At 39.7% G+C, this 21,879-nt stretch overlaps 1 protein-coding gene across 4 annotated transcripts; it reads left to right on the top strand.

The window, feature by feature from the left end:
- The first annotated feature begins 252 nt into the window (after nt 1–252).
- LOC148032207 (sm-like protein LSM5) lies at nt 253–20,670 on the top strand. Of its 4 annotated transcripts, XR_015691591.1 has the most exons (7): nt 253–389; nt 490–613; nt 694–886; nt 1,715–1,925; nt 2,112–2,370; nt 19,517–19,589; nt 20,265–20,670. XR_015691591.1 is itself a non-coding variant. In XM_087682859.1 (4 exons), exons 1-4 carry the CDS (start codon nt 356–358, stop codon nt 20,289–20,291), a joined length of 258 nt encoding a protein of 85 aa, XP_087538985.1. In that variant the 5' UTR covers nt 253–355; the 3' UTR covers nt 20,292–20,670. The 4 variants fall into 4 exon arrangements, 1 of the variants encoding a protein (XP_087538985.1); XR_015691590.1 differs by having other exon boundaries at nt 1,715–2,370; XR_015691589.1 differs by lacking the exons at nt 1,715–1,925; nt 2,112–2,370.
- The last annotated feature ends 1,209 nt before the right edge of the window (nt 20,671–21,879 follow it).

The following is a 21,879-nucleotide window of genomic DNA, read 5'->3' as shown; positions in this document are numbered from 1 at the left end:
AGGCCGCACTGCGCAAGATGCCGGCTTCACGACAGAGAGAGAGAGAGAGAGAGAGTTGAAAGGTTTCACTTAAACCTATCCTTCTTTTGACAAGTGAAAATTTATTTAGCCTTTCTTTTGAAAGGTACAAATTTTGTTGCCCTTAAGGTGTAAATTTCTAAGAATTTTTATGATGAAGGTTGATTTTTGTAAAATTTCTTTTGAAAATTAATAAAACTTTAACACTTGTATTGTAAAATGCTCTTTCTATGAAAATGTTCAAATTTGAGGGCTGTGGGGCCCTCTTCACGGGTTGGTTGTCGAGCTGTTGTAGAGGGAAGCCGTTTTTTGGTTTTCCTTGCAGAGAGTAGCAGCCATGTCTCACAATCCTTCACATCTCCTTCCCTCAGGTATGGTCTCGCATGGTACTGCATCTTAACAAAGGGTAGAAAGGTCAAGCACGACAACAGGTTTCTGACTCTTATGGAGAATAAAAATTGTGTATCGCAGAGTTGATCGACCGCTGCATAGGCTCCAAGATCTGGGTCATCATGAAAGGTGACAAGGAGCTCGTTGGCACTCTCAGAGGCTTTGATGTGTACGTGAACATGGTGCTGGAGGATGTCACTGAATAGTAAGTCTTGTCTATATCGAATATCTTGCTTCTTTTATACCCTCAGCTACTCATGTGCAGTTGATTTTGTGGTTTTCTAGTATTTCAACGCTTCTGAGGCAGAACGTGAATCATCAGATATCGACATTCACAAGAAGTTTTTGACATTTTCCCATATGGGAAAAGGGGCTGTTTTCCCTTGTTTTTCCCTATGGTTTTCAACATAATGATCTTCTGCTCAGGAGGCACCGCATACCTGCAGGCAACACCCTGCCACCAACCACACCTAGCTAGGTATGGGGTGCTTCCTTTTAAAAGCTCATGATGTTGTTGTAATTCACATTGTGGGAATTGGGAATTATTATGGGAATCTGTTTAAAGCTTCTTGTGATTGTTCTACAAGGTTGTTTGATACACCTTGCACGAGAGAGAGAGAGAGAGAGAGAGAGAGAGAGAGAGAGAGAGAGAGAGAGAGAGAGAGAGAGAGAGAGAGAGAGAGAGAGAGAGAGAGAGAGAGAAGCCATTAGATGTAGCAGTCAATCAGATGTTCCAAGTTTTCTGATGTAGCTTGAGGATTTTCACCAAATAGTTAGTCTTATCTATTTATTTGCTTCACTAGAAACAGAAGCAAACGAGTCTTTGGATCATTGAAATGTCATGTTAATTACAGAGCTCTGCAAGGTTGTTTGGTGTAACTCACCAAAAGTCAATTACATGCACTGTGTACATCTTCCCAATCCATTAGAGCATCATCTGTTCCCTCATACATAAGGAAATGGGCTATTGCACTAGCTGAAGTGAACTGCATGAGAGGATTTCTTTATATAGGCAACTCTATTGAGACGGTCGAGATTAGAGATCCAGCTCCAATTAGGGGACCTTGTCTGGGTATTTTGGGCCCCTCAGTGGCCTTTATTTTTGGCCCTGAGCATGTTACTAGCTAACTTGTTTCTAGGTCAGCCAGACTTCTAGTCAGACTAATTTGGGACCTTGCCCTATTTAGGGCGGTTCTAGTGCACATTCAATGCTTGGTTCACGTTCTCTCTTCTGCTTTTGCTCTGTTTGTGTTCATCATTCTCTACTGTTCACTCCTTGGCTTCTTTGTTTCCATCTTGATAACAGAGCATAGACCTTACCCTTGCCATTGGAGGTGGTTGGTGGCTTGTGAGAAAGCTGGAGTATGGACCTGGCAATATAAAAGTTTGCAGCTGGTTATGTTAGCTGGTGCAGCAGCTTTCCGTACTTTGGCACCTGTCTATTGGCAGCAAACTGCTATGTTTTTGCAGTCTGCAGCCCTCTGCCTTAGTACTTGGCAACACCATTGTTTGTGGAGGTATCTAATGACCACTCCAGCCTGTTAACTGTCAGCTATTCCCAGTCCAAGACAAAATGATTGCTGTGTTTTCTGTGCAGGCATGCAGGTCCCAGGGACCTGCATGTGTTTCGTTGCTATTTCTCTCTCTATTTTGTGTTCTAACCTTTGCTAGCTTTCTCTCACAAGTGCTAACTGTTTCCCTAGGAATTCTCTCATCTGAGGTCCTTGCAGCCCAAAATCTGTGTTTTTTGTAGCAAAAAGTGCAGCTTTTGTGCCTTCAACAAAATCTTGGCACATTTCATCAATGTGGCTTCCCCCATTCATCCTCAAACAACAATCTGTCAAAGCCTCGCGGATGACAACTATTCTATCTGGAAGATGCAGCAACATTGAGATATACTTAAGGGAAAAAACTTGGAATCTCAAAATGATGGAGTTGCAGGCAATAAGAGATAGCAACTAGGTAACTCTAACTGCTTTCATTCCCATTATCTGAAAGAAAGCGTTTGTCTCCTCATCAGTTAATCACAAAATTGCAAATTCTCTTCGGCTGTATTTCAAAGACAAGTATCTTCATTTTAAACCTGAAGAGCCTCCAATTTTTGGTCAAATATTCCCCAAATTGACTCCAACAGGGCAAAGACTTCTGAGAGAGCAGCTCAACATGTCCCACATTTGCTCCAAAATTTACGTCTGTTGCCAATTGAGCTGCCAATTGCCACTAGCATTACTGCCCTCTGCTGCCACTTGAAAGCTGTATTTTTGGACAGCAAGCTATTTTTGATGTTCTGATTGCTCTTGCGTAGTCCATTTGTCAACCTGGTGTTTCCATAAGCGGATATTACCATTTCTTTCCTTTCTTGTATGCATTTTTCGTGACAAGACAGCAACAAAACAGCCCTGTTTTGGGTACTTTTGTCACTCATTTCAGTTTCACTGTTTTTGTATACACATTGCATGGTATTGCTGTTGTCATGCATTAGTTGCCAAGCAATTGTGGGCTTATGTATCAGGGACAGAGTTGAGGCCTACAAGCTTAATTGTGTGGTAGAAAGGGTCATCTTCCAACAGTAGAGGATGAGTTGCTACAAGTGGTTTGATGCCGTTGGAATCCCAAAGGCAGTAAACCTTAATTAAGTGAGCACTTAAATTCAACAAAACAATCCACATACAGCTGGAGCTCCCACACTACATGCGACACAAGTTAGCCCCAATGCTTGGTACACCTTTTGGTTCTATATAGAATCTTGAGGAATGCTCCAAATTAGCTAGATAAGGCCGGATTTTCCTTAATTTCTCACAGCACATCCGATCTATGGATGTTCAACTCTTTATCACCTTTATTATGGGTCTCTTACCAACTCTAGATTTTATAGATGCCCAATCGAAGACTTCAGCCTGCCAAGTCCTAGAAATGACATGTTACAACTAGCAATGAAGCTCAAATTCGTGGAGTATTCACTTAGTTATTTTTTTGCATAGTTCTCATGAATCCTTGCATTTTTTCTTGCAAACGGAGTGATTTCTTATGATAGAACCATGAGCAAGTATTTTCCATATGATAGCCAAAATGTAAAAGATCTCAAAGAAGAATGAGAATATCTTAGTCTATAGTTTTGTTATAACTTGTCCAAAAGAGAGTTAGGTAAAAAATTGTAGCTATAGCTCTATTGGGAATGGAGTTTTGGAGTTTTCCAGTTGATTTCCCAAGCCAAGTTGAGAAGATTGGTTGTTGGGTAGACTTCATACATGTAGTGGACACATTCTCTATAGTTAAAACTTCAAACTTCTGAAGCAAGCCGAGGAGAAGATGCTGAAAACCAAATTGTGCTGTTGCAATGAGAGAGAGAGAGGAGAGCTACAAATAGCCACATAGGCTTTCCAAATACATCCACCATCTGTAAAATCTTACAAGCCCTTTTTAATCCCAAGGGGGTTGCTTGTCAATGCGATCCTAAGGGGATTGCTTGAAAATGCATAAGCTACGAAGGACTTGCTTGTGCATCAAATCTTGATTGCTTATTGAGCCAAACTTTGCCACTAATGTGAAAGTTTCACTTAAATGTTAGAAGTGCACATTTTTAAAGTCCTTTTAGTCTTGCCCTTGAGCTAAAAAGCTCCTAATAGTTCTATTGGTCTTGCCTTTGAGGCACCAAGCTCTTGACATTGTCTAATATCCACTAACCATGCAAAGAGCTAGGGGTTCTTGAAGTGAAGAAATACCCTAATGTAGAAACATAAATGAAAGCGTACGACTAAGTATAAACTCCAAAGAACACAGTTAGGGTTAAGGTAGCTTAGAGACAATGAACACAATGAAAATTTGAATCAATGATTGAATGTTGAATATACAATGCTCATGCAACAAACAAATTGTTCAGGAATGAAAATTATGTCCTGAACTCTTGTGTTTGGAGAATCAAGGTAGAGGTGCTGAGTGGGAGAGTGACATACTCTTGATGGATCTTGAAACGCGACAAGATAGCCTCCAAATGCCAGACAACAGCAAATGCAGTAGTGTATGGTGTTGGTGGAGAGGCAGAGGAGAGAGAAAATTGGAAATGCAGCAAGCTAATAATGATGTGGTAGATTGACGGCACTAAACATGTAGGTATGATGATGTGGCAAGCTAACGGTAGTAAACACGTAGGTATGATGACGTGGAATTCGAAATAGTACCCGTAGATCATATAGGTAATAGTTCAACAAGTTGCTAGCTATAGACGATGTGGCTGATTAGCAAATGCCGCAGAAATCGATGTAGAAAGCAACAGGCAGCTTTAGCTGAGATGTCCTTTGCAATTGGGATGTGGGAGAGCGAAGCTAGTGGGCTTGAAATATGCAAAAATGAGATTGGGTTGAATGGAGGGCAGCCTACCTATTTATAGAAAGTTTAAAAACTAGTATTATGCCCCATTTTGAAACTCTCTCGAACCGTATATCATTTTAGGATTTTCATTAATTAAGTATATTTGGGATTGTCTAAGTGGCTAATTTAACATGTGATGCTTATGTAACTCAACATTCTCTCTTAGGCCTAAAAACTGAGCTAGAAAGAAAGGCCAATTCAAGGTTTTGAGTGTTTATGTTTTTATGTGTTTTTACCCCAAGGTGTCCCATCCCAAAGCAGCCAGGGCATTGGACAAAGGGTGCACGCTGGTTGCTTAGTGGCCTACCAAGACTATAGAAGCAATGGGTATGTTACCAGGGGAGTCCAAGTGGTCACCTGAGAGAGATTAGGGCATTGGGCAAAGGGTACACGTTGGCTATCCAATGGCCTATCAAGTCCTGCAAGGGTGGATGGAACAACAATGAACTTTTTTGTTTTTTTTTTGGGTGGTTTGGTTTGATAGCGATTGGTTTGAAAACAAGCTAGCGAGGCTAAGCAAGCAAAGCAGAATGCCATGTGCAATGAGACCACAGATAAATACACATAGATGCATGTCTAAAAAATAGAATGTCAATGCACTAGAGTTATGCATGAGGCAATGCAAGTGTGATCATACTCATGTAAAATATGATGCACTGGTGCCACTTGGATAGTGCCCTTGTAGAGGAATCATTCACTTGCCCAAGTGTCCTTTGATAATCATGTTATTTTGATGATACAGATGAAGATACAAAGTTCAATATACAAAAATGCTTAAAAAGGAAACTATAAATAACATCCTGTCACCACCAAGAGAAAAAAGCTGTCTTCTCTCAAATTGGAAGGAAAAGTTTAAGGGAATCACCCTTTCCTTGTTAATCTGAAAATTAGGAGAGGTAAATTTGAAGTAGAGGAGGGTGTATGTCACCAGATGGTGATACTTTTTACAATTACTTTCCTTATTTACTTATATAAATATTTTATTTTTCTTTTCTTTAGTTGCTGTTGCTTTTTACCCCCAGAGTTCTCTTGGATCAAGTCGGGATCTTTGCATGGCTAGAAAAGGCAACCATTGGGACAAATTGGACTAATGGTTTGTCTGAGTCTTGGGACCGGTTCCATATTGAATGGGCATTGAAGAATAGAATGCCAGTGGTTTGGGATTGTGTGCTTAGCCACTAGAGATGGTGCATGATAATGACCCTGGCCAAGACAAAAGATGCACATGTGAGAATGCTCACGGAATAAAAGTCGTTGTAACTGAGCCACATTACACTTTTTGATGTGGTTGCAATGATAAAAGTTGCTCAAAACAACTTGAGGAATGCAAGGGTCACCATCCCTAAAATTTAGGGAGTTACTGTTTTTGGACCCTAGAATGTGTTCGTGTCATTATCTTCGTTTTTGCACGAGAATTAATTCTTTGGTTGTGACAAGGTTAAATTTTGCACCGATCATGGAGAATTTTAGAATGGAAGGTTTAAACGGGAAAATTATTACATGTATGCCATGTGTCACAATTTGGGCACAAATTCCCAAAAGAGAGAGAGAGAGCATTTAAAAAAAACGCAATAGGCAAGAGGGGCAGATCTGAGCGTGAAGTTTTCAAGGGCTAAGGGTAGATTGCTGCAAGTACATTAGCTATGGAGAGTACTTCTTTGTTTCTAACTCATGCACAGAGGTAGAGCTTGCTTCCTTTGGTCAACTCTCTCTCTATTCTTAGAGGAAATGCTCTGCATGATTGGTTGATTCAGTCGAATATACAGTTCTATGTTTTCTTTGCTCTTCTGTTGCTGAGGCAAGAGCCTCACTATCTAGGTTCAGGAGCAGCTGATTGCTACTCCAATGTAGGAACTAAAGAAAGTGATGACCACGCTATACAGGAACAATGTTTTCAGCTGTGATTTAGTATTGTTTGTGGGATTGTTTTATTGTTGGAATGATGCTAGGGTCAAGGGGTTTGTAGTCCAACTGGTATGAAACAGATTTGGAATGGAACAAGGCAGAGAACATGTCAAGAAACAGGTGAAAAACAGTAAATACAGAGTTTTGCAGATTGCAATTTTACACTTGAATTAATGAGTTATGGTCATAGAAAGTGTTTTCCTACTTGGGATGTTGTTTTGGATATGTTGTACCGTCCTTATGCAATTGAAATTCACTCTGAAAAGATGAAAGCCAATTGTTCACGGATTTTGTACTTTGGAATTTTTTTTTTTTTGTAACCTTCCATCTTTTAATTGATAAAGAAATACCGAGAGGGGCGCTGGTCTTCGGGGCTAATGTGGTGTTGAGCAAGGGAGTGAGGTCTCTATTTGTGTGTGTATGTGAAAAGACTAGGTATTAATTGAAGGGACTACCGCTTTATGTGAGTCATAGACCGATTTCATGGTTCCATTGCTAGGATTTGAATTCTTTTCTGTAAGAATTTAAACTCGGACAGTTTTGGGTGAAAAGGCCATACATACACGTTTTATAGAGATTACACGTGAGAGACTACGAGATTTTTTTCTTAGATACAGGACTAGAGAGATGGCAGACATGGACAAAGGCAAAGGAAAACTCCCTCATGAAGAAGAGAGTTATTCTTTTGCTCATAGACACCGAAGAGAGAATATTGGTGCACAGGTGTCAACACCTTCTAGAATCGAGATTGAACCACAGGATGAGGAGCAAGAACAAGAGGAGTTGTTTATGGCACAACACCTTAGCATGGTTGGCTCTTTCGAATAGCTTGTAAAGAATCCTCGGATGCAAAAATTTTTGAAGTCACATAATGAGGATTCTCAGATTGAGTCATCACATCATACCATGGAGCGCTAAAAAAGGAAAACCTCTAATGTGCATCAGCATGTGGAAAAGACACCAAACATGGCGACAGGTCCAGTGCAACAAGAAGCACAAGCACAGGACGAGGGAGTGAATAGTCAAGGCAGGAATGATACCTATTGAGGCAGTGAATCCACTTTATACTAATATTGGTCTACAATCCGGTTATGAGACTTTGCAGACTTCTTATTTGTTGATGCATGGAGTACAAAATGCAGCGGCTGGTTTTTCTCAGTCTAGTGGGCATATGGTAGCTAAGACAAGTGAAATTAATGCTTACAATGTGCCTAAGGGACTCCCCTTTTTATAGCCACCTGCCTATGACAACCTAACACCAAAAAGTGCAAAGCCTAAAGACTATAAAGAAGGTGGTCAAGCATATAAAGAGGGTGGTCAGACTATAAAGAGGGTGGTCAGACTATAAAGAGGGTGGTCAGGTATGCAAGATAAGTTGAACGCTTTGACATTTATACATCAATTTGATGCAGCTTACACTGGAGGGAAATTTTACTGAGACTTCTAAGGTGCGGAAGGTTGCAACTTTTTTGAAAGGAAATGCTTTGCAGTGGTGGAACATATTGTTGATACAAGGATATGCACCTGCCACTTGGGTCCATTTTAAACAGCTGTTTGCAGCTTCATGGTTAACTAACACGTTTAAAGTAGATGTCATGATTGCATGACATAAATTGGACGTGGCAAATTGTGCGGATTTAGAAGAGCACAATAAGAAATTTTGGGAAGCACTTTTGCCCGTGAGTTCTTACAGGACAGTGCCCCTGCCAGAACAAATTGAAAAGTATTGTTGCGGTTTGCCTAAAGCCATCAGCTATTGAGTTGTGTAGAGCATGGGGCAAAATTAGGGATCAGTATGCATTGATTTTCTTTGATAATGGCGCATGAGCCAACTTACATCTTTGTTGACATGGCAACCTATCTAGACATAAGAGAGGATGAGATGGAACCCATGGGGGAAGTTGAAATGGCATGTAAAGGCCATGTAGAGCCCATCACACCGCTTATTGGAAAGCTTCGGTTGCATATACAGGGATATGTGGACAACAAAGAGTTTTTTATTGCTCCACTTGAGGATTATGATGTATTGTTGGTATGCCATGGTGTCATCGTATGCATGTAGTGATTGATTCTTGTGCAAAAAAAGATTACTATTCAGCATAAGGGAAAGATACTCACACTTGATGTAAAGTTGAAAGGTGAATCTGTCCTTGTTGTATTTGCACTTGCCGTTTCTAAAGTAATGAAAAATCATCTTTCAACATACTTGGGTTTTACTAAGGATAAAGATGATAGCAAGAATGTTGGGAACATGTCTAAACTACAGAAAGATCGCATGCCATTTTTGAAAATGTATGCTGATTGCTTCTCTGAGTCACTTCCAGGGCAGCTACCACTTGAAAGGCTAGAAAATTATGGCATAGATCTTATCCTTGGAAGTAGCCCACCTAATACGCCACCCTACAAAGAGTGCAGCCCAACAAAAAAAGATTGAGTCGGGTGAAAAAGGGCTAATTCAGCTTAGCTTATCTTCTTTTTGTTCTCCAATGCTTTTGGTGCAAAAAAAGAATGGTTCATGGCGTATGTGCATTGATTATTGTGCTCTAAACAAGATTACGATAAAGAATCACTTTCCGATTTCTTGGATCAATGATGTTATGGATAGATTGCAAGGGGCAGTCATATTCAACCGTACAGTTTTGAAAAGTGGGTATTATCAGATATGTATAAGACCGGAAGATGTACCTAAGACAGCTTTCATGACATCTTTTGGATTGTATGAGTTTCTTATTATGCCTTTTGAACTTATAAATGCTCTTGTCACTTTTAATCGGATGATGGATGGCATCTTTAAGCCACATAGAGGATTTGTGGGCACTTTCTTTGACACTTGGACATTGTGTTCAATGAACTGCGTGAGCATAGGTTGGTTATCAATGACAAAAAAAGTGAATTCTTCTTGTATGAAATCCTCTTTTCGGGGTATATTGTATTGGCTGATGATATTCACATGGACCTTGCAAAGGTTGACGCAATACGATCATTGTCACCTTTGAGAAATGTGTATGAGATTCGTAGCTTCTTGGGTTTATGTTCTTACTACACGAAGTATGTACGTGGATTTGTTGAAATTGCATCTTCATTGTATGCTTTGCAAAAGAAGGTGTGCAATTTAGCTAGACAGCAGTGAAAATTTTAGCATTTGAAAAGTTGAAGGAAAAGATGACTTGAAATCCTTTGCTTGTGTTGGCCGATCTAAGGAAGTCATTCATAGTTCAATGTGATGTATGTGGTAACAACATTGGGGCTGTTCTTATGCAGGATGGCGGAGTTGTGGCTAATGAGAGCAAAATTCTCCATCGTGCAGAAAAAAATTTGCAGGTCTATGAAAAAGAGCTCTTGGCTGTAATTCGTGCAGTGTCTACGTGAAAACATTATTTGTTGGGGGTTGATTTTACAGTGCAGACAAACCAATCAAATTTTGAGGTACTTTGTGACACAGACAAAGTTGTCAGAGAAGCATATGAGATAGACAAATTTTCTCTCTACATTTCACTTTTAGATTGTATATATTGATGATAAAAAGAATGTCGTGGCTGATGCACTGTCATATAAGCCACAAATTTCAGCCGTCAACGTGATTTATCATAGTGAGTTGAATGCCATGAAAGAGCAATATGTTGTCGATTTGGACTTTACTAATGTTTATGACAAGCTTTGCAATGGCCAAAGGCATGGATAGTTTGTGCTAAGATGTATTTCTGATGATGCATGGATGACTATATGTTACAAAGCAGTTAAGGCCTAGAGTTATCACTGAAAGTCATACTTCTCCATATGCAGGACACAGAGGTATTGATGGCACAGTTAAGACAGTGGAGCATTTCTTTTATTGGCTAGCTTTGAGGCATGATGTATAACAATTTGTTAAGACATGTATTGTATGTTAGAAGGTAAAGCATGATAGGCAAAAGATACCAGGTTTGTTGCAGCCCTTGCCTATTTCAGATAGACCTTGGTAGAGCATTGCAATGGACTTTATTTTTGAGCTTCCTAAGATACCTATAGGGAATGATGGGATGTGGACTATCATTTGTAGGTTTAGCAAATAAGTCCATTTTATTCTGGTGAGGAAGAAAATAAAGGCTGATCATATGGCATGATTGTTTTTGATGGCATAATTGTTTTTGTAGCACATCTTTAACTATCATGGTATGCCATAGTCAATCATTAGTGATTGAGACCCTTGGATGACCAGTTTATTTTAGAAGGGTTTATTTGAGAATATGGGTACCATGCTGAAATTCTCATTATCATTCCATTTACAGACAAATGGCTAGTTTAAGAAAGCAAATTTCACAGTGTTAGATCTTTTGAGGTGCTATGTTTTAGACTACAAGACACATTGGAAATAGTATTTGGCCTTGGTTGAGTTTACTTACAACACCACAGTGCAAAGTTTCATGGGCAAAGCTCCATTTAAGGTGGTTTGAGGGTGGCAAGAAGGTACCACCTATTTTGCAAACTAAGGATAAGATCTTTGAGGCTGATCATTATGCAAATATAAAATACACACTTCAGAGATTGCAAGAAAAGTAAAAGAGAGCAATTGATTGTGATAGACATGCTTTGCAATTTGCAGAGGGTGATTATGTATTGTTGTGTTTTGAAAAGACAAGGTTGAAAAAGAAGAAAGGAGGAGAAAGATTGTATCCAAAGTTGAGTATGAGATACTATGGGTCCTTCTATGTATTGAAGAAGATCAACAATGTGGCATATTGGCTGAAATTACCTCTACATTGGCTGATACACAATGTCTTTTATGTCACCTTGTTGAGGCCTTTTCATGGTGCCAGAGGATATGTTTACTGAAATTCAGCTTGAGGTTAAGGAGTTGGATGAGATTTTGATACTTGAGTAGATTTTGACATATAAGAAAAGAAAGGTCAAAGGTAAAGTTTTCAAGAGACACTTTGTGAAATTTCAGAATTATTCACCAATGGATGCTAAATGGATGAAAGAGGCTGACTTGGCAGACCATTCTCAGTTGTTGTAGTGTTACTTAGATGCCTTTCAGTTAGAGCCGACTTTAGTTTGGGCTCCGTGAGTTTCAGCAGAGTAAGGGTTCGGAGTATTGCTTGATGCTCAAGGGGGAAATAGCACTTCCACTACTCCAGTTATGGATAACTCTTGTATGTAGTGGATCTCGGATGTATTCAACATGCATCCAAAGTACTTTGTTGATAGTATGTTTGCCATGAGGTCACTACTTAGTGTACTAGTCATTGTGAGATGTATGCAGATGAGTATGAGTTTCACTCGGGCACTGGAACTATACTTTTGTATCAGCTTATGATCAATTTGGCATGAATTTTGTCTCAATTTTAAGACAAAAATTTTGATCAGTTTCAGCTCAGTTTTTGATCAGCTTGAGGACTGCTTATGGTTACTTTTGGGATTAGTTTTGCATCAGTTTTTGCAATGAGTTTGTGATCAATTTGGGTTCACATTTGTATCAGTTTGTGATCAATTCTCAGATTAGTAAGTGATCAATTTATGATTAGATTATGCTAAGTTTTCAATGGTTTACGTTTTGGTTCTATGGACAATAGCATATGTTATGATGCCATTGATGATTTGGCCATGGTTTCATGCTTGGTTATGCTATGCTATGGTTTGGTTTTCCTAGATGAGTTAAGCTCATGAGAAATAGACATGCCACGTGACAATCTGGCAATGTTTTTGAGATTCTTTATGAGTCTTATCATATGTTATGATTGGCAAGTAATTTTCAGCATGTGTTGGGTATATGGAATGGTTGAGCAACAATGTGCAATGTTGTGTTAACTATGATGCTTTGTGGAAATTCTAGTCCACTATTTTGCTTTTGATGCATCTGGCAGTGCAATTGAGGACGATTGCAAGGATTTTATGTGGGAGGGTTGTCATGAGGACATGTATTTTTGAAACCTCACTTAACATGTGGATTAATTTTTAATAACATGGTTAAAGTAAATGTTGCACATGTGAGTGGGGTTAGAGTATATTTACGAGCTTCGAACTCCAAGAAATCACGGATGTTAAAGGAAAAAGTTGCTATAAGTTATGCTACACAGGTACTTGGTAGTAACTGGTGCCAGTTGGTCTAGGTTATTTATTTGGCCATATATATCAGTCGTTTTGGTGATACTAGAGAAGTTGCATTTATCAGTCGTTTTGGTGATACTAGAGAAGTGGCATTTAATGGTACCTAACGTCAATTTGATGGTCAAAGATGACGCAAAGATAATTGAAAATGGAAGTTGTCTAGCCAATTTAATTATTGACCAGTCATTATTTTTTTGGGCAACGAAATAATTATTAAATTAATTTTAAGTATTTAAAGATTGAAAACTAATATTTAATTATGGATAATGTTAGAAAAACCATCGGGGAAGGCTACCACTTGTTAAAAATGCCAATTCAAGGTTGAAAAATGTCTTTAGATGTTGGAGAGAGGCATTTTAGTACATTTAGCTTACAAGAGAGAGGAAGGAGATGTTGGTCTGATTTGCAGCCATTGGAGGATCTTTTGAGGCAGCCAGGGGCAAGAAAAAACCAATCAACAACAGGTGACAGCATCTATAGGCTGTTGAGACAGGGTAGCAACCATAAATGACCGATTTTCTTTAATTCTTTGCATCTACAAGCTGTTGAGACATGGCAGCAACAGTAAATGATTGATTTTCTTCAGTTATTTGCAAAGAAAGTCTGAATTTTCTCTCTTGTTAGCATTCTCTCTCATCTCCCAGCCTTTCTACAGCCTTGCTCTAAAGATTACAGCATTGAGATCACCGGAGACTGAGAAATTTCAGATTTCTCTATTGTAAACTTTAATCTACAAAGTAGAAATCAGGGTTTAGTAGCAGCCTTGGGAAGTGTGCCAAAAATTGGAAGTTGCAAGACTAGATTTAAGAGGGTTGAAGCTGTTTTCAGTCAAGTTTAAGTGGAGGAACCGGAAAATCAATAAATTTGGGGCATTTTTCATCTCTATCGAAGTGGGTAAATGCCAATTGACCACCCGAATCAGGGGGTAAAATCAGATTGAAGACTTGCTGGTTATTTTGGATGGAAAGGGGAGTTGGAATACTGAAACCAGTCTTCCTTCTTGGGGTGGGTGGTGATAACCTGATTTAAGAGTTAATTACAGTAATAAATAAATGCACATAAAATGAAATACACACTTTACCATAACATTCTTGGACAATAGACACCCTGTTGGCCCCAAAATTGGCACCCCTTGCGGTATTTCTTTAGCTTTCATTCAATTGGAAGGAGTACAACTCGAGATTCTTCAATCTCCTCTTGCTAACCAATTGCTCTTGCTGTCATAAATGACCAGCAAGCCTTTTGGGTCATTTGCCCCTTGATTCACCCAGGACTTATTCTCCAATTTGACCCTTGGCTGGCAAAATGCTGCCCCAAATCAATTTGGGATGGGCTGGCTCCTGAAATCCCTTGATAATCTTCAATTATCAGCTGCTGATTTCAGTCCCTTAAGCTTTCAATCTCTGGCGTGGATCCCAAGGTGGTTGCTAAGTCCTAATTTCTGCCCTAAATTAGGGTTTACTGCAGAAATTACAGATCAGCCCACCAAAAATGGCTGAGATCTCCTCTGAATGGCTAAGAATTGCTGAGAATGGTTGAGCATAGGCTGAAGGAGATGAGAGAATGCTGTAGAGAGAGAAAATTCTGAGATTTGTCACATAGAACCGATCAAAATCAGTTGCTGCCCTGCTGTACCAGCCCCAAACGGATGCACCAACAACAATAGGAGCATCAGAGATTGCAATCTTTAGGAGAAAGTGCATCAGCAGCAATTGCCAGCTTCCCAAGGTCAAGAAAATGCAATCTCCATCACCAAAATGGTCTCCAATGGCTAGGAAATGGCCCCAAAAGCTGGCAGCAACAGTCCAACACCTCTTTCCAACAACTCCAAAATGAAAAAACGAGATTTTCCTTTTCCTTTAGTCCTATTTAGCCTTTCCTCCACTTGCATGGGAAAGTTTTGCCAAGTGGCAGCTTTCTTAATCTATTTTCAACAATTTTTAGTCATTTAATTAATTTTCAGAATTGATTAATTTTAAAGATTAATTCAGCCCTTAATCCATGCCCAGAAAATTGACCTTGCCCATCCAAAAATTAATTGGCTAGGCCATTTGCAACCCAAAGTGGTCCCATGCATTCATTGACCCTTGGACAAGCATTAATCCATTAATAATGCCTAGTCCCTAGTGTCACCACTGACACTTAATAGCCAATTGATGGTCCTAGGGACAAACTGATACCAAAATTCACCTAAAATTTAACAAGTGTAACTTGTTACAACTTTTGCCTTTGACACATATCTTTTTCATAGGGTCCTTTGGCTTTTAACTTTGAAAAAGTAGTTTGCACCTCACATGTGTAACACATGTGCATCTTTTAATTGCACATTTGATTAATCCTTCAATCAAATGTCAATTAAACATAAGCAAAGCATCAAATTTTCACGTCCTTGTGACAAATGCCGAAAGGGATTGGGAGAATCTCATTGTACATCAACTTCTTTTTCAATTAATATCACAACTCTATAGAAACAGAATTTGTATCCTTTCTCATTAATTTGTCTATATAATGATTTATTAAATTTGTTTCATTTGCACTAATTAGATATAAAGAAAAGTGCATTGGAGCTGGCCACTGATGAGTGGTCACAGGTTATGGTAGACCCACGCGGTGGGTTAGAGAAAAGATAGTTCACACTTCCACTTATATGGTCCGATTGGACGCCTATGACCAAAACTTACGTATATCAGGGTTAGACTCGCACACAGAAAGGATTGATGCCTTGAAGTGTGGGCTAGATTTGCCAGAACAGACAGTTACAATCAACAAGATGGCATGATCATGAAATGCTTGTACAATGTGTATGTGTGGGCTGAAAGCTTGAAATGCACATTTCTTTGCATAGGAAAGTCACATGAAGATTCTGATACCGTTTTTGCGATGTACACGGAAAAAGCTTTCATGTAACACCCATATTGGGGGGTCCCTAAATTTTAGGAGCCTTGAATTAGCCTAAAAATGCTAGTTCTAAAAAATAGGGATGTCATTTTAAAAATAGTAAATTCTGTACTCTGACTGTGCTTACTAAATTTGGTTGTTTCTATTCTTGACAGTATTCAGCCCAAAAAGGAAGGCCATAGAGAAGAGACAAGTGTCAAGACACTTGTCACACAAGTTTCCAAGAGTCCCACCACTTGTCACATCTCATGACATGTGGCTGGACACTTGTCTTGTGTTACTCCCCTTTCCCCTTTTGTACTAGCTCTTCCCTCTCCTATAAATAAGAGCTCGTTTTTCTTCATTCAGCATCATTTTTCTTTGCTGTAAACTCATGTACAGCACCCACAAATAGCCAGAAACTGGCCCTATCCATCCCCATCATCACCATTATCAAATTCCTCCATATTTCCTCTTCTATCACTGCTGTTTTACAGGACAGCAAGCCTGTAAATTCATTACAGCACCTCCTTCTCGAGCTCTTTCTTCCATTTTAGCAACAAGAAGCAAGCCCTATCCATATACTGCTGATCAACGATGGAGAAAGGTTGATGTCCCCTCTTTCTTCTCTCATACTGTAAAGAAATCAGTTCTTATCATTGCATAATAGATAATGCATGTGTGTTTGTACATCTTTGCACGATCTTGTGAGAGTGAGAATTACTTCTCCTCACTCTCATGTTGATTGTAGCTGAGCTCTTCCCTAAGGGACTTGGGTTGAGCAAAAATACATTCCTTCGGGGGGAGGGGGGGGGGGGGGGGTTTTGCCCATCTTTAACCCTCAATCTTGTCTCCATTACTTTTACATTTTCATGGCTATAATTTTGTGAGTAATTTTCATTTTCAGCTTTAAGTGTTCATTCTATTTTATATTAAATCTCGAAAACAAGCGAATATCATAATTGTTAAGCATACTACATTGTTCGGGGCGTTTACAATTAAGTTAAAAAAATACCGAAAGGGGTGTCAGTTTTGGGGCCAATAGGGTGTCCATTGTCCAAGATTGTAAGTTATTTTGCATTTTTTAGTTTTATAATAAATGTTATTGCTATAACTAAGTTGTAATCAGGGAATTGCCACCCATCCACAAAAGGAAGGCTAGTTTCATTGTCCATCATGTGAGCCTTGTCCAAGATCAAGTGTGGCATTCCCTTCTTCACCATGTGAATGTTCATATGGAGAGGCATCATCATTGCTTGATTCCATCTCATTGTATCAAGAGATCTTGCTGTAATTTTTCAGCTAAGCACAAAAATCAGCACTAGCACAAAGCTTTGGCTTGCAATTAGGTGCCTGGGGCCCACCAAATCAAAAGGATTGAGTGATATCTTAGCAATGAAACCATGAAACTAGCCTTCCTTCTAAGGGAGGGTGGTAAAACCTGATCAAGCACTCAATTATAACAATTAATAAATGAACATAATTGAAATGCATACATTACCATCATAATCTTGGACATTGGACACCTTGTTGGTTGGCGCCCCTTGTGGTGTTTCTTTAACTTGACTTGCCAATGGATTGAGTAAAAGCTATCTCACAATGTCCTTTGTTGATCCAAAAGCCCCTTGTCGTACAAACGATCAGCAAGCAATTTGGGCCAATTGCCCCTTGATTTTGACCCAAGACTTGGACGAATAGAACCACCAATTGGCCGAGTGCTGTCCCAATTCACAATGGATGAGCTGGCATTTGAAATTGTTAACAATTCCTTGAATTTCAGGTGCTATGCCTTTGATTGATGGCACGGGTCCCAAGGTGACTGCCAAATCCTACTTTTTGCAGAAAATTGAAATTGAGGGATTACAGCTGAATTCTCCTTGCTGTCCACCAAATTTGGTTGAGAACACCCTCAACTGGCTGAGAAATGCTGAGCATGGCTGAGCACAAGTTGGAGAAGTTGAGAGAATGTTGAGATGAGAGAGAAATCTAAGATTCATCGTGGGAAAAGCCCCAAAACTGATCGCTGGCCTGTCAATTCTGCATTTAATGCAGTTGCCTGATCAACAATTCTGTTGCTAAGCTCTAGTGAGGGTCTCCCATGTTGTCTTGTGCCTTTTGGAAGCCTCTAATGGTTGTCGCTGGCAGCCTTACTGATTTCTGTATAGGGAAAATGACCAGTAGGCCCAGTCCTTTGATGCCGTCGGAGATGAGGAGGATGATCATGAGTTGTCGAGGGAGTGAAGTGCAATCCTTGAATGCCGAGAAGATGCCCAAGCAGCAAAACGTAAGATGAATGATGATGCCTACAACCTGGGAGCTGCAAATGCTTATGTCTGGAGTGATGGGCTGCAAAATGCAAATTTGGAATAGCCCAGATGCTAATGCCAGGTGCTAGGAACGGTTGCTAGGTGCTAGGAACCGACATCAGGTAGAGGGAAGGCCTCTAGATGCAAAATGTAGAGTTGAGCAAGTCGCCAAGTTGATAGGAATTGATGCCAGTTCATGAAGAGCCTTCGGGTGCAGCAAAGACACTGATACAAATGTTGCTAGCAAAGGAAGAAGGTCACCAGCTGTACAAGACCTCCAAACGTAGATCTGATGGTAAGGGAACAAGGCGCCTAAAGGAGAAGAGGATGGGTGACCACGAACTGTGATGTCCTCCAGTAGGGGTATAGGCGATAGTGGAGTGGAGAGGGAAGAGTGTGGGAGTGATGGAGGAAGAGGGGTGAAGAATGATTGAGGTGGTGTAGAATGAATGAAGTGACTGTCAATTTATAGGCATAAGTTGTCTAGGGTGGTGCACCACTGTGTGGGTGCCCATTGAAAAAGTGGTCAAAAAGTGGATGCTAGTCTTTTTTGGGGCTGTTAGTGCGAAACCCTAAATGAAGTGTGTAAACTGAAGAAGCGGTTTCTCAACACCCGTCCCCCCTCATCCTCCTCGTCTTGAGACGTGTCCCCTTGTGATAGACCGTTGCATGGAGGTGCACCTTTTCCAAGACGCATTGGAGACGGGTCCCGTGTTCGGGATGGGGTCCCTGCGTTCCAAGCCTGCGTCCCTTGTGACTATGGTTTTCATGCTTTCACAAAGCACATGGAGGTGCATTATCACCATGTCATGGAAAGGCTTCATGTTGAAGTGATGGACTTGGTTTATGTCCCTACACAAGACAAAATGGTAGATATGTTCATAAAGGTTCTTTTGAGAGAAAAGTTTGAAGTCTTCCGCAAGGTTTCAGGCTTACTACCATTTGGAGATTGATGTACCCTATATATGTTCATATCATTCACTATAAAGGGTTTGTTGCACTTATTGTGTTCGTCTTGGTTGTTTCAGTGTGACTGATCCCTTACGATGTTTTTACCTTCGTGCTAAGATGGGCAAGGGTACTTTGGTACCTTAGAGATTTATTTGTACTTTCACTTCCACTCATTCCTTTAAGTGATAATGCACTTGGCAGCCTGTAGACATATAACATTAGCACCATAAAGCATGCTCAAAGTTGTAAACATTTAGCTTTGTGCTGATAGGTATCAATTGTGACAATATTGTAAGACACCAATTGACTATTTCACAGGATCCATCTCATGTAAGACCTCAAAACTCTAAGCTAGTTGGTGGGATGGATTGTTATTACAGTTAACGTTCTTGGAAAAGGATGGTGGGCATAGGATGGTGATTTTTTTTTGTTTGGTATCAAAGTAGCTTGTTTGTTTGGTGCACATTTCTCTTCTGTATAGCTGGTATGGTACATTCTGATTTTAGTTTCTGGTTATAGATGTATGAAAAGTACATGCTTTTACTGGCTTGAGAGCCACATGCTATGTAGGCCCTTCAAGCACGTTAATGTATTACTGATTTTTGTGTTGATAGTGAGATCACTCAAGAAGGGCGCCGAATAACAAAACTGGATCAGATTTTGTTGAATGGAAACAACATTGCCATTGTAAGTGCCTCCTTGTGAGTTCTTGTACTGCACGAATGTTAGATCGATGCATTGCTCTCAACAACCATTATGCTGGTCTTAATTCTGGAACTAGGGTTTTGAAACAAGCAGCAATAGATGTCTGCATGAATTGTTACATTGATGCATTGCTGGCAATAACCATTACAGTCATCTTATGGCAATAACCATTACAGTCATCTTAATCCTGCAAATTTAAGCTAGAGTGACAGATTATTACCAACTAACTATTATAGTGTCAAGCTTGAGTTTAGACGCGTCCTGCTTTTGAAATAGCAGATTATTTGGGGTTGCCAGTATTGAATTGTACCTAAATAATATCAACTGTGGTGAGGAAGATTGGTAGGTTCTATCGTGAAGAATGTGTGTACATGAACAAGGTCTGTGTTGGTATGCTTCCAGCCTTTCAATCCTGTTGCTAATTGGGAGCACATGTCATCTAGTGTTTACAGACAATCATTATGTCAATCTACTTGGTTACACAGAAACAGAAAAGCTCCTTGTTTGGCCAATACAATTGAATTTGGATAATTGTTACATTTGAATTTGAATAGATATTGTATTGAATACACTCTTTACATGTAATGTAGAAAGTCATTCAATTTCAGAGAAAAACTGTAATGAGAAACAGACTAAATTTAACTTAAATGTATGCAGCTGGTTCCTGGAGGGGGCCCAGAGTAAAGCTTTGAGGTGCTCTTGGTTGGAATGAAAAACTAGTGAGAGTTTCACCAAATCTGTTACTTTTGTGACTTTCTTATAGCTGTTCTGATGTATGGTTTCCACGACTAGATTATATTCTGGATGTAAGCATAGTTTGCCTCTTATCCAATTGTATTGTACATTGTGCAAGTCTCTGATAATGGTATACCTTGTCATACCCAGAGATTTTGAAGAGAACTAGTGAACTCTTAACAGCTTTCCTTTTTATTTTGTACAACTTTGGATTGACTGGATCTGGTCGTAGAAGCTATCAACTTACTTGAGGTTGTATTATTAGACAACCGTGATAGATGGATTGATCTGTACATCTTTCCTATTTAATTGAGTAAACGTTTGAATATGTTACTTTTGAACTCCTAGACGCTTCATTTGAAACTGCTCGTAGTGTCTGATGGTCTTGTCAATATACTTCCAAGTGTGGACAACTACTTTTAGAGAAGAAGAGTAAATCTATCATGGTTTTAATGTTGAGAAACAAAGGTTGAACAGTCTGATTATTTGCAACTGTTGATGACAAGGAATTCTGTAACATTTGCCATGTTGTGCAGTTTAATACTTGAAAGTGTTAATCATGTTGAAGGATGGTTTCTTTCTGCTGCAATGTACACAAGACAATATCACTTCACAGGTGCAGTCTTGAGTATTGGATATGCTAATGAACATAGCAATAGGTGTGCATTCATATTTGAAAAGGCAGTATGGCAAGCTAGTCAAAGTATGTCTCCAAAGGTGATGGCTTAATTTTATAGATCTGTGCTCCTAATTGTGACGTTATGGGTTCAGTCTTGTTGGGTGTGTTACTTGGTTGGATACTTTTGTCCATGTGAATAAAGGGGAAAAAGAGGTTGTGAGTTTTTTTTTTGGGGCTCTTGCTCTTCCAACATTCATTTGGTCATTGTCCTTTCTTGAGGAGGTTGGGCTCCGAGCATGGCCAAGCATAATTCATTCAGCTCGCTAGTTATCCTTTTTATGCATAGGGACCATGCCAATGGAGGAGAGCATGCCCACACAACACATACAACCAAGACACCCTCACACCCTCTTTTAAGGCATGAGAAAGAGGAGACTGAGGGTGATGCCATGATGACACCCTCTTTTAAGGCATTGGAAAGAGGAGATAGAAGAGAGAGAGCATTAAGGTGAAACCAAGCACAAGAAAACATAGGTAGGTCAATTTAAGGCATTGGAAAGAGGAGATAGAAGAGTGAGAGAGGATTAAGGTGAAACCAAGCACAAGAAAACATAGGTAGGTCAAGTTGAAGGAAAAGAAAGAGAATGCCTCCACAATCCCCAAGTGGCTAAGGATGAAGCAAACTATGCATTTGATCCAAGTCCACATCCAACACCAGATCAGTAAATTGAGCAAATACATGCACTCCAACCTTGAACCCCAACGCAGTTATTCCAACCAAATTGAATCAAGGGAAAAAACAAGTGAACTACAACAATGAAGTCACAATCTACTCCTTTGAACTCCAAGAGTTAAAACCCTTGTGTGCTTAAGTTGGTGGAATTAGAGAAGAAGCCTTTGAGAAGAGAGAGCATGAGG

Source organism: Lygodium microphyllum, chromosome 8 (assembly GCF_053477565.2).
Source record: "Lygodium microphyllum isolate KBCC chromosome 8, Lygodium_microphyllum_v1.1.10, whole genome shotgun sequence".
In the NCBI taxonomy this organism is placed as follows: Eukaryota; Viridiplantae; Streptophyta; class Polypodiopsida; order Schizaeales; family Lygodiaceae; genus Lygodium; species Lygodium microphyllum.
This window is presented reverse-complemented; position numbering and strand designations above follow the sequence as displayed.